Source organism: Fusarium venenatum (genome assembly GCF_020744135.1).
Source record: "Fusarium venenatum strain MPI-CAGE-CH-0201 chromosome Unknown EDB82scaffold_2, whole genome shotgun sequence".
Lineage (NCBI taxonomy): Eukaryota > Fungi > Ascomycota > Sordariomycetes > Hypocreales > Nectriaceae > Fusarium > Fusarium venenatum.
Window position 1 is genome coordinate 2,923,558 of NW_027072130.1, and position 12,406 is coordinate 2,935,963.

Consider the following 12,406-nt stretch of genomic DNA (forward strand, 5'->3'; position numbering starts at 1 on the left):
GTTACAGTTTGAATGTGTAAGTAAGTAGCTGCGAGACAACGGAGAATACATTTAGGTATTGTCTGATCGTCTTCCCTTTGACTGTGTCAATGGCTCTTGGCATTGGCCCAGGCGTGAGAACAAACTGAGACATACGGGAGGTCTAGACTCTCGACTTGGCACAACCAACAATCGTCACTGGATGACTCAAGTGACGCGACCGGATTGACAGGTGCTTATTTGTTAGACATGCCCGGTCCGGGCATCGTGACGAGCTAACATGCTGTCAGTCGCTACCCCTGCTCAAGGGTATAAGTTCAGCCCGTCCGTTCAGAATTACGCAAGGGATGCCTTGGTTAGCTTGATTTATACTGTGTTGGAAGGAGGATGTGTGCAATCGTAATGACTGGGAAATGCATCACGAATGAGACATGACACAAAAGTTTCTTTTGCTAGCGAGAGATGGCGAATCCTGAATGTTAGATGTCCCCCTTATACGGTCCAGAACAGTATATCGGACCTAGGTAAGCTCAAGACATCGGGTCCGGGCTCGGGTGGCCGTGTCCGTTTTGACAGACTCGGACATGGATGTGAAAATGCCGGCCGTCGAATTAGCCCGGCTCCGGAAGGTGGACCAGCGCCAGTGATGAATGAAATTAGATTGATCTGACTGGCTAAACAGCCGCGGGACGGGACCCCACCAAAATCCGCTAAACGCTTGTCACATCTCCCGCCCCCGCCCCCTCTCTTCCGAGAAACCACAACTGCCTTTCAGTTTGTTTCAACTGCCTCGCCTGAATTCGCCTTGAACCTTCGGGATTACCTGATTATCAATCCCTGCCGCCTCTGGCTCGATAAGCTACGCGTGACGTCTTCGAGCAAGTCTGGCCGTGCTATTCTCTTTGTGGTGAGGAACAGCCCTGCAGGGTCCGGTTCGGCTTTATTTTGCTTTGCTCGACTTGACTTCGCTTTGCTCTGTCCGAGGTGAGGCAAGGGGTATACCAGACGAAGGCCCTGGACCCAATGGCAGCCACTGAACAGAATGGCATCGACATTCTTTGCGATGCCGCTGGCTCGGACATGCTGCTTTCATCGCTCTTCTCCTTAGCAACACCCGTTCCCGTCCCCGACCAGCACCAAAGAATCCAGCCGCCTTTACAGCAGGAACAACACGAATTGCAGAACTCTCTACTGCCATCGTCAACCTCGAAGCACCAGCTCTTCCAACAGCAGCTCGATCCCGCCCTGAGACAGACTCTGGGGGAAACGCCCCAGAGAACCCCATCTGCACTGCCCTCGAAACGAAAACTCTCCGATGCGTCTGCATCGTCGCCGTCCCACGTCTGCCATATTTGCCGCCGTGTTTACGAACGAGCCGATCACTTGACAAGGCATCTCAGGTCCCACGAAAATGCCCGGCCGTACCAATGCACTCGCTGCCCCAAACGTTTCAATCGCGCTGATCTCTTAACACGGCACGAAACTACTCACGACCGAGACGGTACCGCCAAGGATCGTCCCTTTATCAGAAGGAGCGATCGCGCTGCTGAAGCATGTCTCAATTGCGCAGCATCCAAGGCAAAATGCGAGGATCAGAAGCCATGCAGCCGATGTCGCAGCAAGAGTTTGGCATGCCAGATGCCAGCGAGACGAGGGAATCAGTACCGGACGTCAGAGTCTCAAGCTGGCATGTCCCCCTCAGAGAGCACAATAATGACTTCAGCTGGTGGAAACGATAGCCAGGCATTTACCGCTGGTGATGCTGCTTATGCTTTATCACAGTCGGCTATCACTAACCAAGAACATGCAATTGATACTACTTTGGAATACACTGGCGCTTCGTTCATCAGTGCGCCAAGTTACGAAGATGGGCCAGAGGAGTCTGTATATTTTGCGATGTCGCAAAAACTGTTTCCAGACTTTGGATTTTCCTGGGATGTAGACTTTGGATCGCTCAAGGTGCTGCAATCTGATACGAATGAACAAAGCCCCGAATCTGGGAACGGAGCCAAACGCTCTCGCCAGTCCCGTAAAAATGCGACGTCAGAGAACATACCCCTTCGACGTTCGGCGTGGGTGATTAACTCTAAGGCCAATAGCCAAGCAGGGAGCTTGGCACTTCGCTCGGACGTAGTCTCATCTCACTCACGGGATAGCTTGTTTGCCATGGTCCTTGCTAACAACCCTACCCCACACCGAGTACCATCGTTCCCATCAGCTGAGCTATTGAATTACATGATTGAAACACATTTTGCGGTCGAGGATCCTAAAAGCGAGGGCTTCATTCACAGATCGTCTTTGGATCTGGTAACAACCAGCCTTGACCTTATCTCTGCCATTGTCTCACATGGAGCTACTCACATCTCCAGTCCTGCGATATGGCACTTTGGTCTAGCCCTTCACGAACTCACTTCAGGCATGACCCAAAAGGTATGTCATGGAGAGAGCAGGCCGAAAAAGATTGTGTTTCAGTATAACAAGAGAGGAACGAGTCAGCTAACCATCGATAGCTGGAATCATCGTCTGTAGCAGCACGGGACATGATACGCCTGCAAGCCTCTATGCTTCATCTGGAAACTGGACAATGGAGCGGATTCAACCGGCAAACAGCGGCAGCAGAAATCGTTGCCCCTCAGCTGTTGGTTGTGAGTCTGCTGTGATGTCGATTCTTGATAGGTAGACTAATATTGAGTAGCTGCTTCGAAGGGCCGGCAGAACGAGCTTCACGTCAGACACAAATATTCATACGCCTAACACTGGCGATTCTCCTGAAATGTTGGAGTCGAAATGGCGAAACTTCATCACAATCGAATCCTGCAAAAGGTTCTTTATACGACTACTGCCGAATTTGATGTTGTACTGACTAAGAATTATAGACTAGCCATGCGGGCGTTTTTACACGATGTGCAGACATCGATTTTATCGTGGAAAGGGCCTGTGCTTGCGTACAGTGAGCTTGACTTTGCGCTCCCCGCTGCTCATGATCTCTGGAAGGCCAGCACTCCGCAGGTATGGTGGGAATTGAACTCGGTCAAGGGGCCATTGCCTGCTGGCGATGTCCCACGACTTTCGGACATTAGAGATTGCATGTCTTTTGTGACTGAAACTAATGCTTGGGTGGATGTCGAAAATTGCTGCAAAGCTGCCCTGCATGGGATATGGGGACAAGTATGGGCTTACCGTTGTGCAGTTGCTCCCTTTCACAACTCAACTTCAGATCACTCCGGTTCTGATACTCCTTTGTGGGCACAGACCCTCTACCAAAGCCTTTATAGCGACCTGCGAAGATTTTCGGACAAGATTAAAGAAGTGCGGACTTTCGGCCCCGAGCTTCTGCTCCTTTCGGAATTGTTTATGATGATCCTTCATGTCTCGCTGGATGATGTGCAGCGGCTTGCAGGCAGGAAGGGCGAAGAGGAGTCTCGAAGAGCTGCGCAATTATTAGAAAAGACCTGGCTGTCTAAACCAGAGTCTCGGTATGCTGTTTGGCATGCTGGGCAGGTTCTTCGATACGCTGGGGAGTATCAGCCAACAGGACTGCGAGGATTCAACGCCATGGTCGTGTATCTTGCTAGTCTTACTCTGTGGGCACATGGCCTGGTCTCTCAGCAGTCAATGAACGATTACAAAGAGACAGACGACGACACGATTTTACTCAATGGATCAGAGACCGGAGAGTTGACGACATTCTTGGAAACTGGTCAGGGCACACCGTCACTGGAGTCTCTAGGAGGCATGTGCTCTCAGTTGGAGCCTGTGTCGAATTGTGCGGCAGTCTTGTCGCTGTGTCGACTCGTCTTTCGACAAAACTACCCTGCGACCAACGAAGCCATGCCTCCGCTTGTCGAAGGGTTGTGTCGACATCTTGCTGACTTGCAGTCTGGAGTTGATGACCAAGTGACAATGAAGACATTCTAGGTGACGATCTAGGAGGAGAAGGGAATGGTGTGCCCGTTTCTAATTGAATTTACAACAAAAGTGATTTGGTCTTTTCCCCCGCGTATATCGAGTTAGCGAAGGAGTTTGCAAGAAGGAGTAAAAGCATACAACAAGGACAAATGCGTGTATATCCAACCATGGCAAAGTGGTATTGCATTCAGAATTGATTGCATCTATTTTAGGCAGAGAAATAATGAATTGCAGTTGGCTTGGTAGTTAGTGTTAAAGCCGCGGGAAGATACAGATACGACAAATTGGTAAAGCAAGGCGGTCAAAGGCAACCTGAAAATGCAGCCTTACTGTTATGTTATCTTGATGCTACCACACTGCATTGTTCCGGGAGAATCTAGAACACTTACGTGCCTGAGATGGAAATAGATGCGAACACATGTGGCCTGATGTACAGTACCTACAGTAACCAGTGCTGGGATGTTCGATCTTTGGTGTTTAGGATTTAAGCTCGATTGGATACGAATAGTGGGAAAAGATTATCCCGCCAATCTTGTTTAATATATGAAAGTTGGAGATTGACAGGGAATGGACAGGCGAGACTAGGTCATTGGGGCGGGGTAGAAGCTACCTAGAAGTGGTCTACCAGACAGCTGAAACCGAACTTTAACTTTGGCTAACATGTTGGATGTTACTTGGATCAGTCAGTTGCTGATATTTGTAAGTGGTGACCAAGGTAAGAAAGTAAAAGAAGTATGGGTTATTGTGTTAGTTGCGGCATAAGTCAACGGAAAAACGCGGGGTTAAGAGCGGAATCAGACGAAGCTGTTTAATCTGGAGTAACTGCATTTATAAAACGATGCAAAATGATTGGTCTATCTATGTTAATAATACGGAACCAAACCTCCAACTGTCGGGGCGGGGATATCTTTATGAGCCGCTCCCCCGCGTTTAAACTGACCCGCATGCAACCGCCTACCTCTCTTTGTCTTTGACAACTAATCCTTACTTTATTTCTATCTCATCCAAACTACCTACCTATTTAAAATCTGCTTCCTCTGGTTTCTCCGAACCCCTTCTGCATATATTGTATATGAGCTCCAGATTTGTCCGGGCTCTCACCCTATCCTCTTCACGAACTCTATATCACCCTTTCATCCTCAAAAACATATCAAGACCCTTTACTCAAACCACTACCGTCAAAATGTCCAACCGTGTGCACCGTATCACCATGTTCAAGCTTCCCAGCAAAGAAGACCAGGCTAAGCTGCTGGACCAGTACCACAAGCTCGACGCCTCTCAGCAAAAGGTGACTTCTTCCCGATCTTATCTTACGTGCAAGTGTATTCTAATCATTTTACAGGATGGAAAGCCTTATATCCTCTCCATGGTCGTTGGTGCAGCTGATGAGGACGCTCGATCTCAGGGATACACCTTTGTATCAAAGACTGAGTTTGCCAGCATGGATGATATGAAGTACTACGACAATGGTTGCCAGGCTCACCAGGATCTCAAGGACTTTGTCAAGGGTAACCTCAGCCCTGAGGGAGTCATGACTGTTTACTTCAAGCCTCAGGCCATTGGTGGTGCTGACCACTCTTCGAAATGATAGACGGAATGAAGTGGAACTAAATATGAAAACTCGCAACTTGCAAACCTACCTTCCGTCCTACCTAGTTTCCAATCATCTTGTGACTGTTTGCGAAAAAATGCGCGACTTGTCCTGCCATGAGCTCATAGAAATCCTTAGGTGGCTGACATTTACAACTGTTGGGTTTGAAACCTCGTGAGTGCGGATTGATTGGGAAATACTTACTGCGCCACTCATTGTTCTTGGGGTATTCGCCAAGCCCATCTTGGAGTGCTCGGTTGACACTACATTGTTTATGGCAGACCTTGCCTGTGAGCGTTTTCAAGTTATCTCTGATCTTGCGGTAAGTATTGCCCCTCTTCTGCGCATCTGGATAGCTCGCATCCGTATGATTGAGGGTAGAAGGATAGCTGATGAGTTCCGCATGAGAGTTCAGTGAATGTTCCATAACATCGACAAGGGCGTTGAAATCTTCACGCTTCGCTTCAGGTCGCTCTCGAATACCGACAATGTAGTCATGTCTGGGCTTCACAACAACGGCTTGCGTCCAACTGACGAAGGCTTTGGATGCTACACGCCGCCCGGATTGAAACTGCATGTTTCAGAAACCAATAGAGGAATTTCTCTACGCCTTCCCCTCTGCAAGTTACCAATGTCAGGAAAACAAGACGTTGGTCACTGTCGACAGATGTCTTGCCCCAGTACAGGTATCGTCTTGAGCTTTGTCCGCAGACATTGTGAGAGGCGCACAGCACGACGACATCACCACGCCTCATATCGTTGAAGGGAATCTTTTATCCACTGTGGACCTGGCTATATATAGCCTGGAAGTTAATTCCCTTACAGTTTGCCAAAGCCCCTTTCACGATTGCGGCCTCCCAGTAGTTTTGTACTATTTTGAGGCAGTTGAGAGTTTCTGAAGGTTCGGTTGTGTTCTCGTGAGATTGGGTTTGGAGTTCATGTGTCTTGTATGATCGTTCTAATACTGCGTGAGTGACAGGACTCAACAGTGCGACTTGCGGGACTTCGAATGTATTCATCGTTGTCGATTTTGGCCCTAATGTTGATATGATAGTAGGAACGTATTGGATGTTTCACATGTTGTTGTTTAGTACCATCTCCATGGGCAGACTCACTTATATATATACGTATGTAGGTGTATGTACCGTGCTTCACTAAGAGGCAAGGGGAAATCGTATGACATGCATTATGTGGTAGAGTCTTTCGAACTCTCCATCAGGATAACTAGACAAAATGGACAACAAAGGCCATAAGTGTAGTCAATCATCACGGCACACTTCTGAAAGGAATCATCCAGGGCTCTACCTTTACAACGATTTCTTTGCTAAAAAGAAGCCCTATTGTCATTAAGTGCTATTATCATTGTTTGGAACGGCTACGTTCTTGGTCCCTTTGTCTGAGGTGTTCCTTGTTAGTGCTAGGGATGGGCGGTGGTGTCCCAAGATTGCAGAACAATGTCATTGGTCTGGTAGTTGATGAATTCCTCCTCTAGTCATCATACCGTTGTTTAATTTCCATTTTAATTGTTTTATTCGGGTTATCGCCAACTGCGAGTCTTGTGGTCAACTGGATAAAACATGTAAGTTGGGCCAAGATTGCAAGAAGATGCTTCTCGCAAGCTGAGCGTATATATTTCCAATGCATTATCTATTCTTTTTTGGAATCCATGGACACAATGACTAGTTCTTAAATGCCTGGATTTAGATACTACCTAGCGAGCCTGATGTACCACTATTCACAAGGCAACTATTCCGATAAAAAAAATATCCCTCATCCTCCTACATGAAGGCAATGCCATTGCCGAGGCAAACCTATCTGGGCACGCATCAGATCTTACCACACATCTTGCATTCTCCTCCTGCCAGATCTCGATACCCAGTCCAGCATACAGTCGTGCTAGTCACACGGCGTCCTGGCCAAACATCAGAACCACCAAACAGACCCCAACTCTCCTTACGCAGTCGGCCTCTCTTTCAAAAGTGGCGCAGATCAAAGAGGCAGTGAAACCCCAAAATAATAAAGAACTTCCAAGACAATGGTTTCAATTTCTCACAAACACTGACTACCTGACCATCTCTTGTGTAAGGTCGTGGTCATTTGGCCCAAAAGGGATACGCAGAAAGACAGGGACCACCTGCACAACCAACCTGTCTCAAAACGGACTCGCGGCCTTGTCCATAAGCTCTCCCAGGCCTCCCCGGTCTCGGGCTTTGGGATTGACCGGCTGGTTGAACAACAACACACGCTAGTGGCACAATAGCATGGTAATAGTCATTTGGAAGCCAGTCGGTTTGGTCTTGCGATGTCCTACGAGATTGCAACATCGTCGTGGGACAAATGGATTTGATATGTCTGGCTCTTTAGGAATAGCCGAGACCTTCTTGGAAACGAAAGGACGGTTCGACTTGCCAATAACAGCCACACTATAGTTCATATCATCAAGTACAGTGGTTGGCGATAGTTTGGTGTAGACATTCCCGGTTCGGCCATTACTGGGCCACTATGTATGTTTGAGCATTGTTTTATATCGTATCTCGAGAACTTTATCATGCCAAAACTTAAGCTGATAAAACAAAAGAGCCTGTAGATATTCCATTCAGCCCTCGGTTGTCACAAGATCCGAATACCCATATACCGCACAGGGCACCCCAATACTTCAAGCCAACGCCAAATATACCACCCAAAATGCCAATAGTGTGAAGATAAGCTGTGCTTGAATCCTTTCGTCGAGGATATAAAGGAAATCGAAATAAAAACCATCAACCACCTCATGTCAGGCAGAGCGACGGATGCTTGACACGTCAGTCATCTCCGTGGCAGATTCGCTACCTCGCCTGGAGGAGAAGTCATCCTTGGGAAAGGCTGTCAATCTTTCCAGTAGCGCAGGATTCCGCTCTAGAGAGAATAGTGATATGATCACCATGACTGAGCAAACGAGCATCATTACTCGGATTTCTTCAGCGAATGCGCCAGCGTAGACATCTTCTACTAAGTCCTGCAACTTTCCTGAAAGTTGCAGACTAGTCAGTGGCGATCTATGAAGACTATTGAGCTGCGCAGGTGTCAATTGACTCTTGAGGTACTCATTGACGTGAGAGTTGAAGATGACAGTGCAGCTCGAAAGTCCGATGCAACCTCCCAGGACGCGGGCTTGTGCAACAGCACCCTGGGCAGAAGCAAGCTCACTCCGTTCGGCGGCAAGTATACTGGTCATTATAGTCGCCGCTGAGAAAGAAAGACCAACTCCGAGCCCGAAGATTGCTTGAAAGACGTATTGGGCTTTGGTGTCAGAGTCGGGCTCGATCAACATGGACATGAGTCCAACCCCAAGAAGTTGAAGGCACGATGCGCCAACAAGCGTTAATGAAGTGTTATTCCGTCGACTCGATAGAGCCCCTCCAAGGAATGAGCCAATAGCACAGGCTCCCAGCATAGGAAGGATATGGACACCTGCCATCAGCACCTCCTCGCGACTGACGATTTGAAATCGTTCCGGAATGACAATAGAAAGCGAGATGTAAGGAAATCCTGTGAACAAAGTGACGCTGGACACGTTAGTCATCGATTGTACCGAGCTGCCTGCCCTCTTCAAACCTACAGTAGTCCAGCAGAATAAACTCGGCGCAGCATCAGTCTAATGGGGAAGATGGGCTCGATGTTGCGCATTGGCTTAGTTTCCAAGTACACTTCCCACCACATGAATACAAAGCAGCTGACAACCGATACAGATAGGGCTGAGATAATCTCTGGGCTTCCCCAGGCAAATGTCTCTGAGCCAGCCTGCTGAATAGCGAATACAAGGAATCCAGAGCTAGTAAGAAGAGTCGCGCTGCCGATAAAGTCTATGCTGACAAAAGCTCTCCATGAGAAGAAGTGAGCCACTTCTTCATCCGGCCACAGATTCGTGATTGTGAGGATTGCGATTAGACCGAAAGGGATGCTTGAATAGTTAGAATTGGCCCCCCAGGTAACCAGAATATCTGCTTACTTCATATTGAATAGCCATCTCCAGTCTAAAAGCTGAGAGACTGCACCACCGATGATAGGGCCGAGTACGAAAGCAACTGCAAGTGTAGCCCCAATCAAAGCTCCTATTAGACTGGGACTGTGGGAAGGTCCGACCTCAACTAGGCCGATCTGTGTTAAGCTGTACAATCCAGATGCTCCCATACCCTGGAAAGCACGACACACAATCCTGAAAAGGGTCAGCCTGAGAGCAGAGCACAGAGCAGGACACATACAAGGCTGTCATACTTGTAGCTGATCCACAGCCCTGAGAGAAACCAACAAAAATGACCCATGATGCCACGAGCATGTTTCGCCGGCCATATATGTCACTCAGCTTGGACACACAAACGGCAAATCCTGTGGCATCTTGTCAGATATTGTCCTCTAGCCCGCGATTTTGGGGGAACGTGCCCATATACGTTAGAAGATATGCTAGAACAATCCATGGGGCGTTGGTGAAGTCGTCCAGGTCGTGCGAGATAGTGACGAGTGATGTTGAAACGATCGAGGTGTCAAGGCTTGAGAAGAGAAGTCCCATAAGTAAACTAGAGTTTTATTTTAGCAACATCTCTTAAGAGATCGCTAGTCACTTACGATATGACAAGAACCACTCGCCGAGGCCCAGTGACTGAGTGTTTTCGCAGCCCGATAACAGTTGTTGTTATCGGCGCGTCTTCTTCTGCCATGCTCTCCATCACTGCCATTTGACCAAAAGATGGGTTCGGGTAGGAAAGCGACATGCGGTATCCATTGGACATTCTTGCTGCTTGTCCTGACCGTATTCGACGCAGAGCTTGAGGCCGGCATGAGATTTGAGAGCGAGTTCAACCGTGATTTTTTGTTGAAGCTAAAGAATTGGACAGTATGACATAAGGAATTGATCTTGGTCTTCGAAAATACCCCCTATGGTAAGTGAGGCTGGAGAGTAGTAACTGGAACTCCTGAGCGGAGGGTGCGATCGACAAGGCAGGCAATGAAGCAAGAGGCAAGAGAGGTTGAGATAGATATTTCCCAAATAATCGAATCTCATCTATACCTCTTGAAGCAAGTCTTTAGTAATCCTTATATCTTACTTGGTAGTCGTGAGATTGGAAAGAGTGTTTGTTTTTCATATGGATCCAGGCTTTTAGTAAAAAGGCCAACGGCACGAGACGAGACACTACTAAGCTTCGGATTTGATGCGATACTCTTGAAACACCCTCATCTTGGTCAAATGTCTTGCCGGAGAAGACGAAGGATCGAATTAATATTTGAGACATGGTCCTCAACCGTTACACGGCTACAAGCGAAGAAGCCATTCAATTCTATCGCCAACCTCAGATCTCACTCAGGCCTAAGGAAGCCACCAGCGAGGAACTCAATCTCAGAGCAGATGAGATCTTCTCTGACAGTGATACGAGTCCAGGAGTAGTGACTATGACGGGTGCTGTACCACTCGGGGCACTCTTTAAGTAAGACAGGGTTGTTTATGACCAACAGACTGGTGGTACGGGTGGGTAGAAGCCTTTGGGCGCAGACGATCTTTTGTCAAAATGTAGTCTGAAGTTTGTAATATCGCATTCTGATGTCCAAGTTGGACCAGGTGAATGGATTCTATGGAAGAAGTTGACACAAAGGAGAACGGATGATATTGTCAAACTGTCTTGTCCATTAAGAGATGGTTAGCGTCTTAACCGCTGTCTTTGCATCCAAGCGAAAACACCTCGGCAACACTGTGGAATACTGCATGTGTGTTGGTAACACATGGTATGCACACTTATCGTGGCTGGGACAGGGCCTGACCCAAACGACAGGTGCAGTCGGCCCTGGGTTTTGCCTTTCTGTGCTGTTGCGAGTTTCCAATATGGTTCCCAAAGAAGAAGTTTCTCCGTACGGGATGTTATGGTTCAGAAACCACTGGTGCGATCATTGGTGCAATCATTGTGCTGTCCATAGCTCATGGTTGTGGGCTGCCCAGTCCAAGTTGACTTCTTCGCGCTTGCACAAGAACACTCAGGAAAGACCATTGTTGCAAGCATGGCTTAGTACCCAGCCTGGAACAAAAGACCAAGAGAAAGGAAACACCGCAATGGGATACAGAAGCATCTTGGATCATGGGTAACTACGTGGTACGGTTGAATGCACGGCGATAGCCAAACGACGCTCGTCTGGCGCCGCCTTGTACGACCTTGTTCCGCCACATTTGCCAGGCAATCAGACGATCCAGGAACCAGATGGCTCTTGATGGAGAGAGATTCGTTCAAGACACCGTGTTCGGTTAATGATTCTGGGAAAGGTAACCCATCCTGGAGTTGACGAGGGAGTGCACGTGATATTGCAAGGTTCACTATTAGGCTCGCTACTTGTTCATCCGCAACTCGATCTCTAATCAGTAATGGCGAGATACAAGAATCTCAACCTCCACCCTATCAGTTTGCTGTCCGATTTAGCACGGGTCATTTCACGTCGTACGGACCCTGCTTCGGGAGGCTATCAACGGTTGTTCCGCTGTTGGTCCCCTCTTGCATGGCATTGCATGCTTCATTTAACCGTTGCAACACGGTAATGCCTCCCGTCCTAGAAACATAACCAAGCATATACAAGGTACTTCGCCGGGGTGTTTGGTACCTAGGTACTCACCTGTACCCGGTTCTCATATATGCTGACCAATCTTGGCTCCTTCTAGCTATCACCTGCATATTCTTAACCTTATGCTATCTTTATCCTATCGCAGCGGCTCGTCCCGCAGGATCAAGAGGATTTGAATGGATGAAGATGAGGTCAGCCCCCAAATTCTAGCGTCCTTCAATATGTTTCGTGATAGGTCTTTTGATCGAGAAGAAGTCCACTTACTATCTTCTCGTTATTGGCTATCGACTGTCAAATGCTCGTATCCGAGTGCGTTGCATGATTCCGTCTGTTAGTCTGCAGTTCCGAGGC

General features: G+C 48.1%; 4 protein-coding genes across 4 annotated transcripts; 2 read left to right on the forward strand and 2 right to left on the reverse strand.

Moving 5' to 3' along the window:
- Window positions 1-740: 740 nt before the first annotated feature.
- EDB82DRAFT_150854 (C6 zinc finger protein) lies at window positions 741-4,215 on the forward strand. The gene is made up of 4 exons (XM_025733859.2): window positions 741-2,409; window positions 2,490-2,624; window positions 2,675-2,802; window positions 2,856-4,215. The coding sequence occupies exons 1-4, from the start codon at window positions 1,003-1,005 to the stop codon at window positions 3,895-3,897; spliced, it is 2,712 nt and encodes a 903-aa protein (XP_025584723.2). The 5' UTR covers window positions 741-1,002; the 3' UTR covers window positions 3,898-4,215.
- An 856-nt stretch (window positions 4,216-5,071) lies between these two features.
- EDB82DRAFT_474327 (uncharacterized protein) lies at window positions 5,072-5,476 on the forward strand (the record flags this gene model as incomplete). The annotated part of the gene is made up of 2 exons (XM_025733860.1): window positions 5,072-5,176; window positions 5,231-5,476. 2 exons carry the CDS (start codon window positions 5,072-5,074, stop codon window positions 5,474-5,476), a joined length of 351 nt encoding a protein of 116 aa, XP_025584724.1.
- A 32-nt stretch (window positions 5,477-5,508) lies between these two features.
- On the reverse strand, window positions 5,509-6,154 carry EDB82DRAFT_150877 (uncharacterized protein). The gene has a single exon (XM_025733861.2). The coding sequence runs from the start codon at window positions 6,054-6,056 to the stop codon at window positions 5,541-5,543; it is 516 nt and encodes a 171-aa protein (XP_025584725.2). The 5' UTR covers window positions 6,057-6,154; the 3' UTR covers window positions 5,509-5,540.
- A 1,873-nt stretch (window positions 6,155-8,027) lies between these two features.
- EDB82DRAFT_150888 (major facilitator superfamily domain-containing protein) lies at window positions 8,028-10,352 on the reverse strand. The gene is made up of 6 exons (XM_065607071.1): window positions 10,082-10,352; window positions 9,899-10,032; window positions 9,721-9,844; window positions 9,468-9,674; window positions 9,078-9,419; window positions 8,028-9,024 (listed from the first exon to the last, which is right to left on the reverse strand). Exons 1-6 carry the CDS (start codon window positions 10,243-10,245, stop codon window positions 8,253-8,255), a joined length of 1,743 nt encoding a protein of 580 aa, XP_065464623.1. The 5' UTR covers window positions 10,246-10,352; the 3' UTR covers window positions 8,028-8,252.
- Between the last annotated feature and the right edge of the window lie 2,054 nt (window positions 10,353-12,406).

Coding starts and splice junctions, on each gene's coding strand:
- EDB82DRAFT_150877 (XM_025733861.2), bottom strand. CDS start 6,056: ATGCAGTTTCAATCCGGGCGGCGTGTAGCATCCAAAGCCTTCGTCAGT.
- EDB82DRAFT_150888 (XM_065607071.1), bottom strand. CDS start 10,245: ATGTCCAATGGATACCGCATGTCGCTTTCCTACCCGAACCCATCTTTT. Junction 10,033..10,081: donor CGAGTGGTTCTTGTCATATC/GTAAGTGACTAG, acceptor ATAAAACTCTAG/TTTACTTATGGGACTTCTCT. Junction 9,420..9,467: donor AGATGGCTATTCAATATGAA/GTAAGCAGATAT, acceptor TAACTATTCAAG/CATCCCTTTCGGTCTAATCG.
- EDB82DRAFT_150854 (XM_025733859.2), top strand. CDS start 1,003: ATGGCAGCCACTGAACAGAATGGCATCGACATTCTTTGCGATGCCGCT. Junction 2,410..2,489: donor CTTCAGGCATGACCCAAAAG/GTATGTCATGGA, acceptor AACCATCGATAG/CTGGAATCATCGTCTGTAGC. Junction 2,803..2,855: donor ACAATCGAATCCTGCAAAAG/GTTCTTTATACG, acceptor TAAGAATTATAG/ACTAGCCATGCGGGCGTTTT.